The sequence below is a fragment of the Paramormyrops kingsleyae genome, chromosome 25, assembly GCF_048594095.1.
Source record: "Paramormyrops kingsleyae isolate MSU_618 chromosome 25, PKINGS_0.4, whole genome shotgun sequence".
Taxonomy (NCBI): Eukaryota; Metazoa; Chordata; class Actinopteri; order Osteoglossiformes; family Mormyridae; genus Paramormyrops; species Paramormyrops kingsleyae.
This window is the reverse complement of record NC_132821.1, coordinates 10,400,480-10,412,805: the sequence shown is the minus strand read 5'-3', so window position 1 is coordinate 10,412,805 and position 12,326 is coordinate 10,400,480. Positions and strand designations below refer to the sequence as shown.

General features: G+C 48.0%; 2 protein-coding genes across 2 annotated transcripts; both read left to right on the top strand.

The window, feature by feature from the left end:
- The first annotated feature begins 9,444 nt into the window (after positions 1–9,444).
- Positions 9,445–10,528, top strand: LOC140582739 (uncharacterized). Its single transcript, XM_072707052.1, has 5 exons — positions 9,445–9,489; positions 9,568–9,784; positions 9,868–9,987; positions 10,069–10,229; positions 10,321–10,528. The coding sequence occupies exons 1-5, from the start codon at positions 9,464–9,466 to the stop codon at positions 10,526–10,528; spliced, it is 732 nt and encodes a 243-aa protein (XP_072563153.1). The 5' UTR covers positions 9,445–9,463.
- A 149-nt stretch (positions 10,529–10,677) lies between these two features.
- LOC140583088 (N-lysine methyltransferase KMT5A-A-like) lies at positions 10,678–11,649 on the top strand. The gene is made up of 2 exons (XM_072707709.1): positions 10,678–10,899; positions 10,998–11,649. Exons 1-2 carry the CDS (start codon positions 10,731–10,733, stop codon positions 11,594–11,596), a joined length of 768 nt encoding a protein of 255 aa, XP_072563810.1. The 5' UTR covers positions 10,678–10,730; the 3' UTR covers positions 11,597–11,649.
- The last annotated feature ends 677 nt before the right edge of the window (positions 11,650–12,326 follow it).

Here is a 12,326-nt window from a genome sequence, read left to right as displayed (position 1 = left end):
ACAGCATCGAGGCCCCCAGCTTCACCAGCATGTCCCATCCCAGGAGGTTCACTGGAACGGAAGAAGACACCACGAAGGGGTGGAGAAAGGTCTGTTTTCCCACCGCAACCTTCACCGGTTTAGTCACTGGCAGTCTCTGTTCTTCCCCCGAGAAGCCCACAACGGTCACTGTTGAGGTAGACAGATGATGTTGTTGTGGAACCACGTTAAGAGTGGAATACGTGGCTCCCTTGTCTACCAGAAATGGCAGTTCTTTGTCCATGACCATAAGGGACAGCATAGGGTCTGCCTCCCCTGCGTCCCGGGCCGCTCGTGGGAACCGTCATGGTGAGGAGGGGTACCAGTCCCACTCCCCTGCCTCCACTGCTGGATATTGTCCTGCTGTGGGAGCCGCTTGGGGGTTGGGTGCCATCACCTGTGGATCGGTTGACAGTCCCTGGACTCCAGGAGGTCCTCCCCTGCCGCGTATACTGGCCGGGACAGGTGCTGGGCAATGTCTTGCCCAGTGTCTTTCTGCCCGGCACCTGAAACAGACACCTGACGGTGGTCCTCTTTGCGGTGAGCCCCTTCCCCAGCCCCGGCCCCTGTATCCCCGGCGCCAACCGCCTCGGCCCCTTCCCCATTGCTGGCCCCACCTCCCCTGTTGGTAGGTGGGTGGCCCATTCCAAGGGCTGGGCGGGTATATGGGGGACACCCCCGCCACCATCTGCTTTCCCTGCTCTTTCCTTTTAGCTTCATTAGCCTTTTGCCTCGCTTTGCCCACCTGCAGCTTCAGTAATTGTGTCTGTAGTTCCTTAAGGTTACTCTTTTCCTTTTCTGCTTCCTCTTGTGCCCTCTGCAGATGGTGTGCTACATGCCGGTCCCACACATGGGAGTCTGCTCCCGGGAGTTCCGGGTTGCCCAGTATAGCTGACCTAACTGCCTCTGGGACCCCCTCCATTACTGCCCGCCTAAACAACTCCCGCTGCACCCCTTCCTGCCCCGGGTGGCACCCGGTTCGACGGGTCCAATCCTCTTTACATTTATCCAAATATTCTCTAGGGTGAACCTTAGGATCCAACGTAAACTTTGGGACGGCTGCTCCACTAGGGGCGGGGAACATCTCCCGCATGGCGTCACCCAAGCACATCACCACCATCGTCAGACACATATTGTCTGCATATGTAATAGTCCCTGCTCTGTCTTCTACGCCCTGTAGGGAATGTTTAGTCAAGCAGCGGGCTGCCACCGCCCGGAAATCTCCCAGTGCAAGTGTCATGCCCTGAGTGAGTTGGTCTAACTTCTCCATCCACTGTCCTCCCCCCTCTGCCGGGGGGGGGGGCATTTTATCTGCCAAGGCCTGCACATCTCCTATAGAGAAAGGTTTATACCTTTCCCTTCCATTGCCTGCTCCCCTCAATAGGGGGAGCTGCTTGCCTCTGGAGCGCAGGCCGTATCTATTTCCAGACGGGCCTGGCAGTCCCTCTATGTACTCCTCGCTGAGTCCGTCTATCTGTAGGGCCACTTCTGTCTCCTCCTCCTCCAGTAACCCTAACAACTGGCCCAGCACCTCTACTTTCTTCTGCGTCCGGCCGCAGAGGCCTAGCTCTCTCCCTGGTGTGACGGGTTTAGCACATCCACCTCCCCCTAGGTTTTCTGCCTGTTCCCTCAATACTCTGTTGCTAAATGCTGGCTGCTCTTGTGCCCTTGTATTTTCACGGACATCTGACCTGTCTCTTTTCACTTGACTAGAGCACTCAGATCCTATGTCTGAGTCCCTGTCTGACTCCTCCTCTGCCTTCCCAGACCGGACACAGTCTGAGACTTCCTGAGTATCCTGTGTTCGAATGTGGAGGGTTCCTCCTGTCACATTGATCATGGGGCACATATGGGCCGGGGGCGCTGTTGAGAGTGCCACCCTACCCTTATACACTGAGGGATGATCCCCATGTTTTACTTGTTTTTCTTTTACGGGAGGGAGTGACTTACCCTCCCCTTTTTCCTCACTATGGAGGTGGTCTGTCCCTTGCCAAAATATGGCTAATCTCACCCACACTCTCCTTTCCTTCTCATGCCTCTCTTCCTCTTTTTTCCACTTCCCTTTCTGCACTATACTGGCTGTCGCCCTCTGCCTTGCTGCTTCGTCCCTTTGGCTAGCATGCTCTCTCTCCTTTTTCCACAGTAATTCTCCCAGTGAGCGCTTATCCTCTACTCGACACCCGGCGCTTTGAACCGCCCCACACATACGCTCCCCGGCATCAGCTACCTCCTTCTCTTTATCTCCTTCACCACTTGCCCCTTCTATAGCTTCCTTCACCACCTGGATCTGCTTTACTAGTGGCTTCCACACTGAATTTTCCGGGGGCGCCCATCCCCCGTCATCTAGCTCCCGATCAAACTCGCGGTCCATCTTTAATCAGTCCTGACTGTTTTGATCCCTTGTCTAACAGCCCTTCTGCCTCCGGATGTGGGTTCAGCCACCCACACTTAGTACACCTCCTTATCCTAGTCGAATGTCCTACCAACAAACACCACCAATACATAAATCAACAACTTCTAAAATAATAAGACTATATTCAGAGCAGCTCACTGTTGTGTCCCCCCTGAACAAGGCACGTCACACAAGCCCAATCCCAGTCAAACAGGCCCGCTCCCAGCCGAAACCCCCCCGATCCCCAGCAATGTCAACTTGGAAGGGGGTGTTCTGTACGCACAACTGAGACAACCCAGGTGGGAGTCAGCTTATCGGCCGCACTACCGGTGTTCTGACTCGACCAAGGCCAGCAAAATAGCCTTCAGGCGTCACCCACCCTCCCGAGAGTCCAAGCTAGGGGTGTTCTTAGAACTCACCCTAGGCGAGGTCCTGCTCGGCAGTTGTAATGAACGCCTGAGGTACCCGTCGGCCCTGCCCGTACTGAGTCAGCGGGTGCGGCCGGGCTGGCACGCTTTTGGGCATCCAATTGCTGAGAACTCCCCTTCGGTTCTGACAAACTGTAAGACCGCAAGCAGTGACAGCAGAGCCACGGGCAGCTCGACCAACAGAGAGCGAGCGGCGAGCACCCACAACTCAGCACAACAACACACAAATAGCTTTGAGACTCCTCGTCTCGAGACTCCAACCTGTTTTAGAGAGGGGGACCTTATTCCCTCTGGCCAATCTAGCATTCGGGGGTCTTGAATTCCCCGGGATTCTGACCCAGCTTTTCTACCGCTCGTCAGCAAATAGTGGGGTTGCCACACCAAAGACAATGCAGGGGTCTCGTACCCTCCGCTCCCTAAGGTCCTATTTCCCTGCCTGCTCCTTCAAATTCTATTTCCCTGCGGGGGTCCCGTGCCCTCCGCTCCTTAAGGTTCTATTTCTCTGCGCACGATACCTGGACACAATGCATACACAATACATAGACATACCCAATATATTATATAAACACAGTGCGTGCAACCTCTCCTCCGTCTTAATTTACCGACGGGCCCCTGGACACTTCAAATTGCTCAATTTGACATATCCAATGTGCAGATTTTGATATAACAGGCTCTGCATACCTCTTCTAGTCGGTGCCTCGCAGTTCTCTGTGTCCAAGTAGGCCGCGTCACCCCTTAGCCGAATCCTGCGAATCTCCTGGGGATCCCGGACGAGCCCCCAAATTGTTGGAGCACGGCGTCTCCACCGAGTTCGTGGATGAGAAGAGATTCACAGCTGACACGGGGAGAAGTTGCAAATCACCGGTTTATTGTCTTGACTGATTATAATCAGGGAGCGGCCGTCTGACATACATTCAGCATGTACAGGAGGAGGCTCTGCCATATGTGTCAGCTGTATCCCTTTTAAAGCCCTTTGGGCATCCCCCCCCCCCCCTTCTCGGTACCTTCCGTGTACGTGACAACCACATGTGTGATTCCAGCCGGCTCGTACTGTAGTTGTCCTTCTGGAAGGCTAAAAGATAAGTAGGGGCCGCTGATATTCTCTGTCGCCCTCCCTATCTGTTCCGAATAGGTAGCCTTGCCTTGCCGGCGCGCCAGTCAGTTCTCGTTTTGATTAGTTACAGCATTATAGAATCATTCCCTTTATTTTATTAATTATTCCCTCAATATACAATTAGTATTAAGCTTGTCCTAACTTAAATTATAAAGTTATTAAACTTATATTAGACATATTATATATATGATGTTATTTATCAAAGACATTGAGCACTAAACAATGGAGATGACAATTGGAAATTCAACTAAAAGTAAGTGATAAGCAGAAGAAAACAAGGGACAGGGAACAGGCCACACAGGCAAGTTAGCTGTAGTTGTGAGCAAATTACAATGATGCAAATATTTTTAATCCAACTATTTAGTTACAAATTCCTCAGCCTGGGAGTCATCAGCATTTGAATCAAGCAGGTCAGTTACTCAAGACGTTAACATCAGCTTCTGACATGAGGGGACAAATACCTGGATTGGGCTTGCCAGCCTAGGGCTATTGTTTCCTTGATTGCTGTTTTGCACTTCTCTGCGATGCACATGCAGGGCTACCCATCCCCCAACAATCTGCCAACGTAACAATTAGGCTGAGATCACGTAAACATCAGGTCACGTAAACAAACAGAGTGACTCAAATAAATGTATTAAAGAACCAGTAATGCCGAGCAATATACCAAAATATTCGGAACATTATACATTGAGCCTATCCTGCTAATATTAGTAGTCACTGTATGTCATGTCTGTGTCACAACAGTACGGATTTGAACAATATGTGGTACCATCAGTAATGCGATCTGGGCCCTTTAAGGCTGGCTCGCTCCAATTAGTGAGCGAGTGCTTTCAGGCAGAAATTTCAGGGTAAAAACGGCGAAATCGAAATTGGATCATACTGCCAATATTGCTCAGAATCGCTGTAGCTGTCCGATGGTATGCGGGGCGTTGCGGTTGCTTAGCGTGACCGACGCATAAGAAAGCAAACATTCTTTATTATCATCCTATGTATGTTAAATTACGATCTTCCACATTAATCAAGGTATTGTAAAACGGAAATTATTACAGCTCCAATAGCTTATATTAAAGTCAGCCAAGAGTCACAACATGGTTTTGAAATGGCAAACGCAGACACAAATCAAATGTATATGAGCAAGCAACATAAGGGATCTGTTGTTTGGGTAAATTATATTATAGTAATAACTATATATATGTGGTGTGGTGGCGAATTCGTGCAGAAATTTCAGGGTAAATATGGCGAAATCGAAATTAGATCATACCGCCAATATTGTGTAGCGGATATAAAGATCCGTGGTTTTTATTTTAAAGTTTTCCTGCTAGTCTCTGGGCTCGGTGGATCATGCGGTCATGCCTTAGCCTATCCAATGAGTAGCGTTGCTGGGCGAATCTCTGGTAGTGAGGGGAGCGGTAAAAAAAAGGTCGGTTGGGCGAAGTGGAAGCACAGTCGCGTGAAGTTTTTTTTTTTTTCTTTTTCTCCAAGGAATCGCGGCTAGTATAGTTGGAGCCCGGCTTCGTTTTGGCAGGACGAAAGTCTGTTGTTTTTTTTTTTTGTGTTGGAGTTGGGGATTATTGGGGCTGCGCCACCCCAAGCGGAGAGCGTGGCGGGCAGCCTGGTGTGCATACGCCGGACGCCATCTCGGTCTGCAGCGGAAGACAGAGACGCGGAGGGGCTGTTTGAGTGGTGTCGACGACAGCGGGTATGATGAGTGGCATCTTCGGGAGTCTAAGTCGTGTCCTGGCATCCGGTGGAACTGAAGGAGCTGGGGAATATCGTGGAGGAGGGCACCCGGATTAGCGGTGCTGAAGTGGAGGCAGTGCGCGCCGGTTTTGAGATCCAGGGCCCCGGAGCTGTGTTACACGGGCGTATACTCGGGCGATTTCGACCTCGGATGCAGCGCGAGTGAGTGACCCTGCCATACAGAGGCCTCCCCCTACAACTCATCTCGACCCATTCCGTCGTTGACTGGTAAACCTGCTCCTTTTCTTCACTCTCCTCAATCGGGTGAAGGTCTCGGCAAAGTTGCAGATCTGGACAATTGTATGCATAAGTGTGTGTTGGATGTAATTAAGCGCAGTCGAAGTGTTTGTTTAATGTCATTTACGCGCTGTATTTTGAATAGGTGAATGACGATTGGTATTGTGCTATGCTTTGCTGTGTAACCCTGAGATGTTTTCTTTCTTTTTTTCCCCCGTTTTGAGTTAAATCTGTCTTTTTCTGTTATTGATGACAACGGGACAAATTGGTGAATTGCTAAAAAAGGGGATGTTTGAATTATTCAATTTCCTCTGCGTCATCGGGGCCTAATTCAGCTCTGTGGCCTGAAGTATTTTCTTTCATGCCGTCCGTTTTATAGCTTGCTGTTTAAGGTTGGAGGACAGCGGAAAGAGAAGCGACCTTTCCGTTTACAATAAATCACTCGTTTGTGTTTAGGGTGGTTTATGCGTTCAAACATTGTGTAACTACCCGGGGGTAGGGGCGTCGCACCCGACGTGCTAGGTTTTGGGAGTGCAGGGTTGTCGGCAGATTATATCGGTACCCGGCCGAAAACGTATATACTTCAGGGTGCCACCGTGTCCATTTTTGTCCCCTGAACCTGCCTTCCAACACCCTCCCGCAGCAGGACGGGTAAAACATATTTGCACACGCAAATACTGGGACAAAAAGAACTCGGGGTGAGGGACTCAGATCCTCTCATTACTTAGTCTCCCTGGGTAGAATAACCGCCAGTTTTCCCCTACCAAGGCGGGGCGAAATTTCTCCGCTACAATTGCTCAGAATCGCTGTAGCTTTCCGATGGTATGCGGGGCGTTGCGGTTGCTTAGCGTGACCGACGCATAAGAAAGCAAACATTCTTTATTATCATCCTATGTATGTTAAATTACGATCTTCCACATTAATCAAGGTATTGTAAAACGGAAATTATTACAGCTCCAATAGCTTATATTAAAGTCAGCCAAGAGTCACAACATGGTTTTGAAATGGCAAACGCAGACACAAATCAAATGTATATGAGCAAGCAACATAAGGGATCTGTTGTTTGGGTAAATTATATTATAGTATACACTATATATTTGTGGTGTGGTGGCGAATTCGTGCAGAAGTTTTAGAACTGCACTATCGATTTATCACTTTATTTAGAAATATAAATTCAGTTCTTATCCTTTTTTAAAAGTTACGTTTTTTCAAATTGTCTTTCAAAGTGTCCCTCAGAATGACACTGGGGCTGGGGTGGGCGGGGCTACGAGGGGGAGGGGACGCGGTCAGAATGGTATATTAAGAGGAGACCTCCGCATGTACAGTTACTCTACCTCTGCTTCCAGCGAGACAACAGCTCCAGATTCTGCTCAAGGTTTCATCTTTTGTCGAACAACTCGTCAAGAATGGCTTCCAAGGCGTAAGTTGTGATCAATTTATTATTGCATTTGAATGTGTAGAAACTGTGGATAACTTGTTCATCCTTGTATGTAGTTTACTGACACTGTGCTTAAGTCTCTTAAACTGACTACTATTGTTAAAACTTAAATTGCATCCACTACAAAAGTAAAACAATATTTCGAAGCAACTTTTTTTAATTGCTAAAAACTCATCTTTTTCGAAAGACATTTTGTTAAGGTACTTTATCGATTCTCCTGTTTTATCTCTTTATTTTTTGCTCTGTAGCACTTTTGAGATTGCTGAAATATAAAGTGCAATACAAATAAAATGTATTTTATACTAATTATCTTTAAATTAGTAGTAAGGAGTATTAAAGTGTAGAATACCATTTTTTTTATTTGCAGTGTTCACAAAGGGCTTATATTTCTTGATATAAATGTAACTAATTAGTAAACATGTTTCAGTAGTTGTGATCATGTAGTTTACTAATTACTTTTCTCAGTCTGGGACCCATCAGGATGACAATAGATATGCAAATGTTATTTATCCAAACCACTGAGGAATGAACAATGTTGATGATGATGACTGGAATGGGTCCTGAAAATCATGAATTAAATCTAATCTTAAGTAACACTTCCTTGACTGTTACATAAAACTTTTAATTGTTTTTTTTTGTTGTTGGTTTTTTATATCCGCAGTACTTCCAACAGGCATTTCCTGCTCTGCCCCGTGTGCAAGAAGACACAGGCAAGCCTCTCGGTGCATCTGACTAGGGTGTGCATGAAGAGATCTTCGAAAGAAGCCATCCAAGAAGTAGTGGAGAAGGCAAAGCAGGATGCGCTTGAAGTTCTGCAGTGGGGCAGGGTGTTCAGCTACAGGCACCTGCGAGACATTATGGATGATGCTAATCCTATGAGCAGGTTGGTGGGAAAACTCTTCAGTCTTTTTTACACATCTCGCTTCGTTTCTTCAGTATGACATTTACTAACAGTTTTTTTTATTTACTTATTTATCTGAAAGGATGATCCAGGAGCTGGAGCGTCGCCACATGGTGGTGCCTGACACCCCCTCCCCAGCAGTAGCGGCGCAGACCAGCAGTGTTCCTGTGATGGCTGGTACAACCGTGCAGCGACCGGAGAGCTCGGCGACTGAGCAGTCGGAGGACGCAGTCAGTGTCCGCAACGGCGAGATCTTTCAAGTGTGAGTATGAGTGTCTCGGATTTGCAGCTTCATTGATACCTTTTGCTTTTGCTTGTGAGCCAATTGAAGGTGCAATTTTAAGACGAAATATGTTTTCCACATGGCAGTACCCGGGAGGTGCAGTGGCCACAGACCTCCAGGCACATGATGCAGGAGAAGGGACTGCACCGGAAACATTGTCTGGACCATCCCCTCCTGAAGGGCTTCGCCGCATACTTGGAGAAGGATCTCCTGATTGAGAATTTCAAGCAGACGGTGAGGTCTCCCATAAAAGTTCACTCTATTATTTTTTGGAGCTTTATATCTACGCAATATATTCATTAAGTAATGCCGATTTTTATTTTCCAGGTGGAAAACGTCAGCAGGTTCATGTTTTTTGTGAACCCTGAAGAGCCATCCCTTGAATTTCTGAGGGAGAGGGAGAGGACGAAGCTCTTCTTTTGGGAGCTGACTGAGGCTGGTCTCTCCAGGCAGACTCAGGTCAACTACATGAAGAGCCTGAAGAGGTTGGTAGCATGTAGATTTTTAACAGTATATTGTAGGTTTGTGTTGTATTGTCGTATCTGTTTTCTTCAAGGAAGTTCAGTCCTCCCACTATTGTCATGGTGGCATGTACAAGTTTATGTACATATGGATACTTACATACATGTCCTTCCTCTGACAGATTCCTCAAGTACCACACCGTGGCCACCGACCTCCGGCGTGACAACATTGCCTTGTGGAATGAGGCAATGTTCTTCGTGGAGTACCTGGGCTCACTCCAGCAGAGCTCTGCAAAGTTGGTGAGTAAGGAGATGACGCAAAGGAGGTAAGTTCAACTGTCAACACCCGTTAAATTCCATATTATGATTTGATTATACATCTCCTCTACTGTGTTTAACACACTCATGATGTTTTTTTTTTATCTCCCTCACTGCTCCTGGAGTGCACTGCATGGAGAAGCAGAGCCATTTTACATTGTGAGCACATTTTATTAAAATGTGTACTGTATTGATTAGGATTGACAGTAATTGAATTTTCTTCTCCCACCCACATAGTCATGTCATTCTCACGGGGATGAGCCCAGAGAAGAGTCCAGAGGACTGCTGGGCCGTGCTGAGGGCTGCCAAGAAAGACTTCTTGGCAGTCCTTGGCAAGGTGTATCCGGAGGAGATGCCCCTGGAGTGTGCAGAGTGCTGCCTTGTCCTCTACTACCTGGAGGCCACGGTGATTCTGAAGCATCTCCAGCCACCAGGCGTGGTGGAGCACATGACCGTAAGTGTTGTATTCTTTTTGTCTTCACTTTTCCTTTTTGCCGATACTCTTATTTATCAGTGGGACATCATTGTATTGTGTAGGTCCAGGAGTGGATGACCAGGAGCACGTCCGAGGCCGACCATACGGTGATTGTGGTGAAGGAACACAAGACGTCGGCGCAGCAAGCGGCCACGTTTGCATTGTCCTCTGAGGAGGAGACGGTAAGTATATCAAGTTTGATAAGATTTATTTCATAGTTTATTTCAAGAGCAGCGATTTAATCTGTTTTCCTCTGCCAACAGTGGTTCGACATCTACTTCACCCAGGTACGGCCACAGCTCCTGAGCTCCAAGAGGAGCCGGACGACACTGGATGACCTGGGAGGAGACAAACGGTTCTTCGTCTCCACCGCAGGCAGGCCGGCGTTCAACGCTTCGAATGACCTCAACCGGCTGCACCAAAAGTGAGCTGATCGTCATGATTAATTCCCCCTATAATATGTTCTACATACGTGTTGTGTGAGACGTATTAATAAATGTATTTTTGTATTTTAGATACAAGCTGGATCCAGTCACCTACCAGACGGCCCGGCGCATCTTTGAGACGGCCACCAAGGACTTGACGGACCAAGAGAAGTCCTTGGTGGCCGATTACCTCACTCATTCCACTGCGACGGCTGACGAGCACTACCGGATGAAGCAGTCGCGGAATGTGGTGCTGGCCAGTAAGCTGCTGAAGAAGCTGGCAGGTGACTCAAGGTAGGCATGTTTTCTGTTTGTCAACACACTTACCAACATCAAGACACACAACCAAAGCCCTCACCACTGAACACTAACCTTAAACGTTTGTGGGTTATTTTTTTTTGTTTTTTTATTTTTATCTCAGCGCTGACTCCGGAGAGGAAGGGCCCAGCTGTTCTGCCCGTGGTGCCGCACGGGATGCTGCCCTGGCATCCAACCAACAGATGGATGTCCAGGCAGCGTTCGATCAGCTCCTTCGGACCCACCCCGTGACCCTGGATGGCGACATCCCAGACAAGACGGCACGCTCGCAGACGTCGGGCCGGTTTCAGCGGCAGCTCTATGATCGCTGGCTGAAGGCCCAGATGAGGATGCGCGTACGGCATGTCTTGTGTGAGTATTGTTTGTAGCACTAATGACATTTTTTACTGTGAAACGGTCCTATCTACATAGGCTTCTTAACTAACAACAATTTACTTTGTTCTTGACAGCACACTTTGGCAGACGGCAGCCCACCGAGTCCCGGGTCGACGCTTGGATCAGGAACCAAGGCTGGAAAAGTAACGTTCCCAGCGCGGCCAGCGTTCTGAAGGACTGGAGACCAGTGGGTTCGGTGGACACTGCCGTGGACTCTAGCCACATCCAGGAGCTCATCCACAACCAGAAGTGGAAGGGACTTGTGGTGATGGACATTGCGGGGAAGGGGAAAGGAGTCTGCGCCACCCGGCAGTTCCAGGCTGGTGAGGTGGTGTGTGACTACCACGGGCCGGTAGTCACAGCCACTGAGGGCCAGCAGATTCACTCATCGACGAAGGAAGAAGAATCTGGCTACATGTTCTTCTTCCGGAACAGCCATAAGTCTGAGTGTGCCTGTCACCCGGGCATACAGCCTTTTGGTCGGCTGATTAATCATTCCCATAAGAAGGCCAACCTCCGGCCAAGACTGTACAGCCCAGCCGTCGGGGGACAGGACGTTATTTTGCTTTTGGCCCTGAACAGGATTAATGTTGGGGAGGAACTGTTGTTCGATTATGGGGTGCAGAGGAAATCGTTCAGGGGAGAGGGACTGAGAACCATTGAGAACATGTAGTTAATTTTTGGCAAGATCATCATTTTGATTGTTGCTACTCTTCCCAAAAGTGATGTGAGTAGATTATTCCACCATGCAAGGTCGGGCAGATTATTCATTCATCAAATTTAAAGCTCTTAATTTCTAATCAATTGGCCCAAGTACATCCTGATTGCACTGTACTATTTTCTTGTATGCAGTTTTTATGTGAAATAACTCTTTAAATGTGGAATAAAGTGACACTTTTCTAGTAACATCCAGGTATAATTGTTTTGTTTTTTTGACAATGTATAAAGTTTAATACCTTGTCGTTGCCCCAAGTATTACAGTATTTTAAGTGCAACCCACAGGTCACTTACTCAAGCGGTTAACATCAACATCTGAGATGAGGGGTAACAGACTTCGGAAGGGCCTGACAGTCTGTACAGATGCCTGGAATGAGGTCTGTTTGAGCTCCTACCTCAGGCTATAAAGCCAAATTAAGCATCAAATTAAAGCACAACATTTGTGGTCCACACAGAGACCAGACACATGTCAATAGCCCCAGCAGTTTTAGAGTAACCCTTCAAAATATTTGGAGCATTATAGACTGGGCCACTACCTATCTGATGCGTGGCACACTGACCTGTAATACACCGCAAATACACCAAAGCACGTGACGAACTGAAACACACAGCCCGTCTACTCAAATAATCACGCTTTTATTTTACAGTTTGCAAGGGAATTAGCAGGATAACCTTAGCAAAATCAC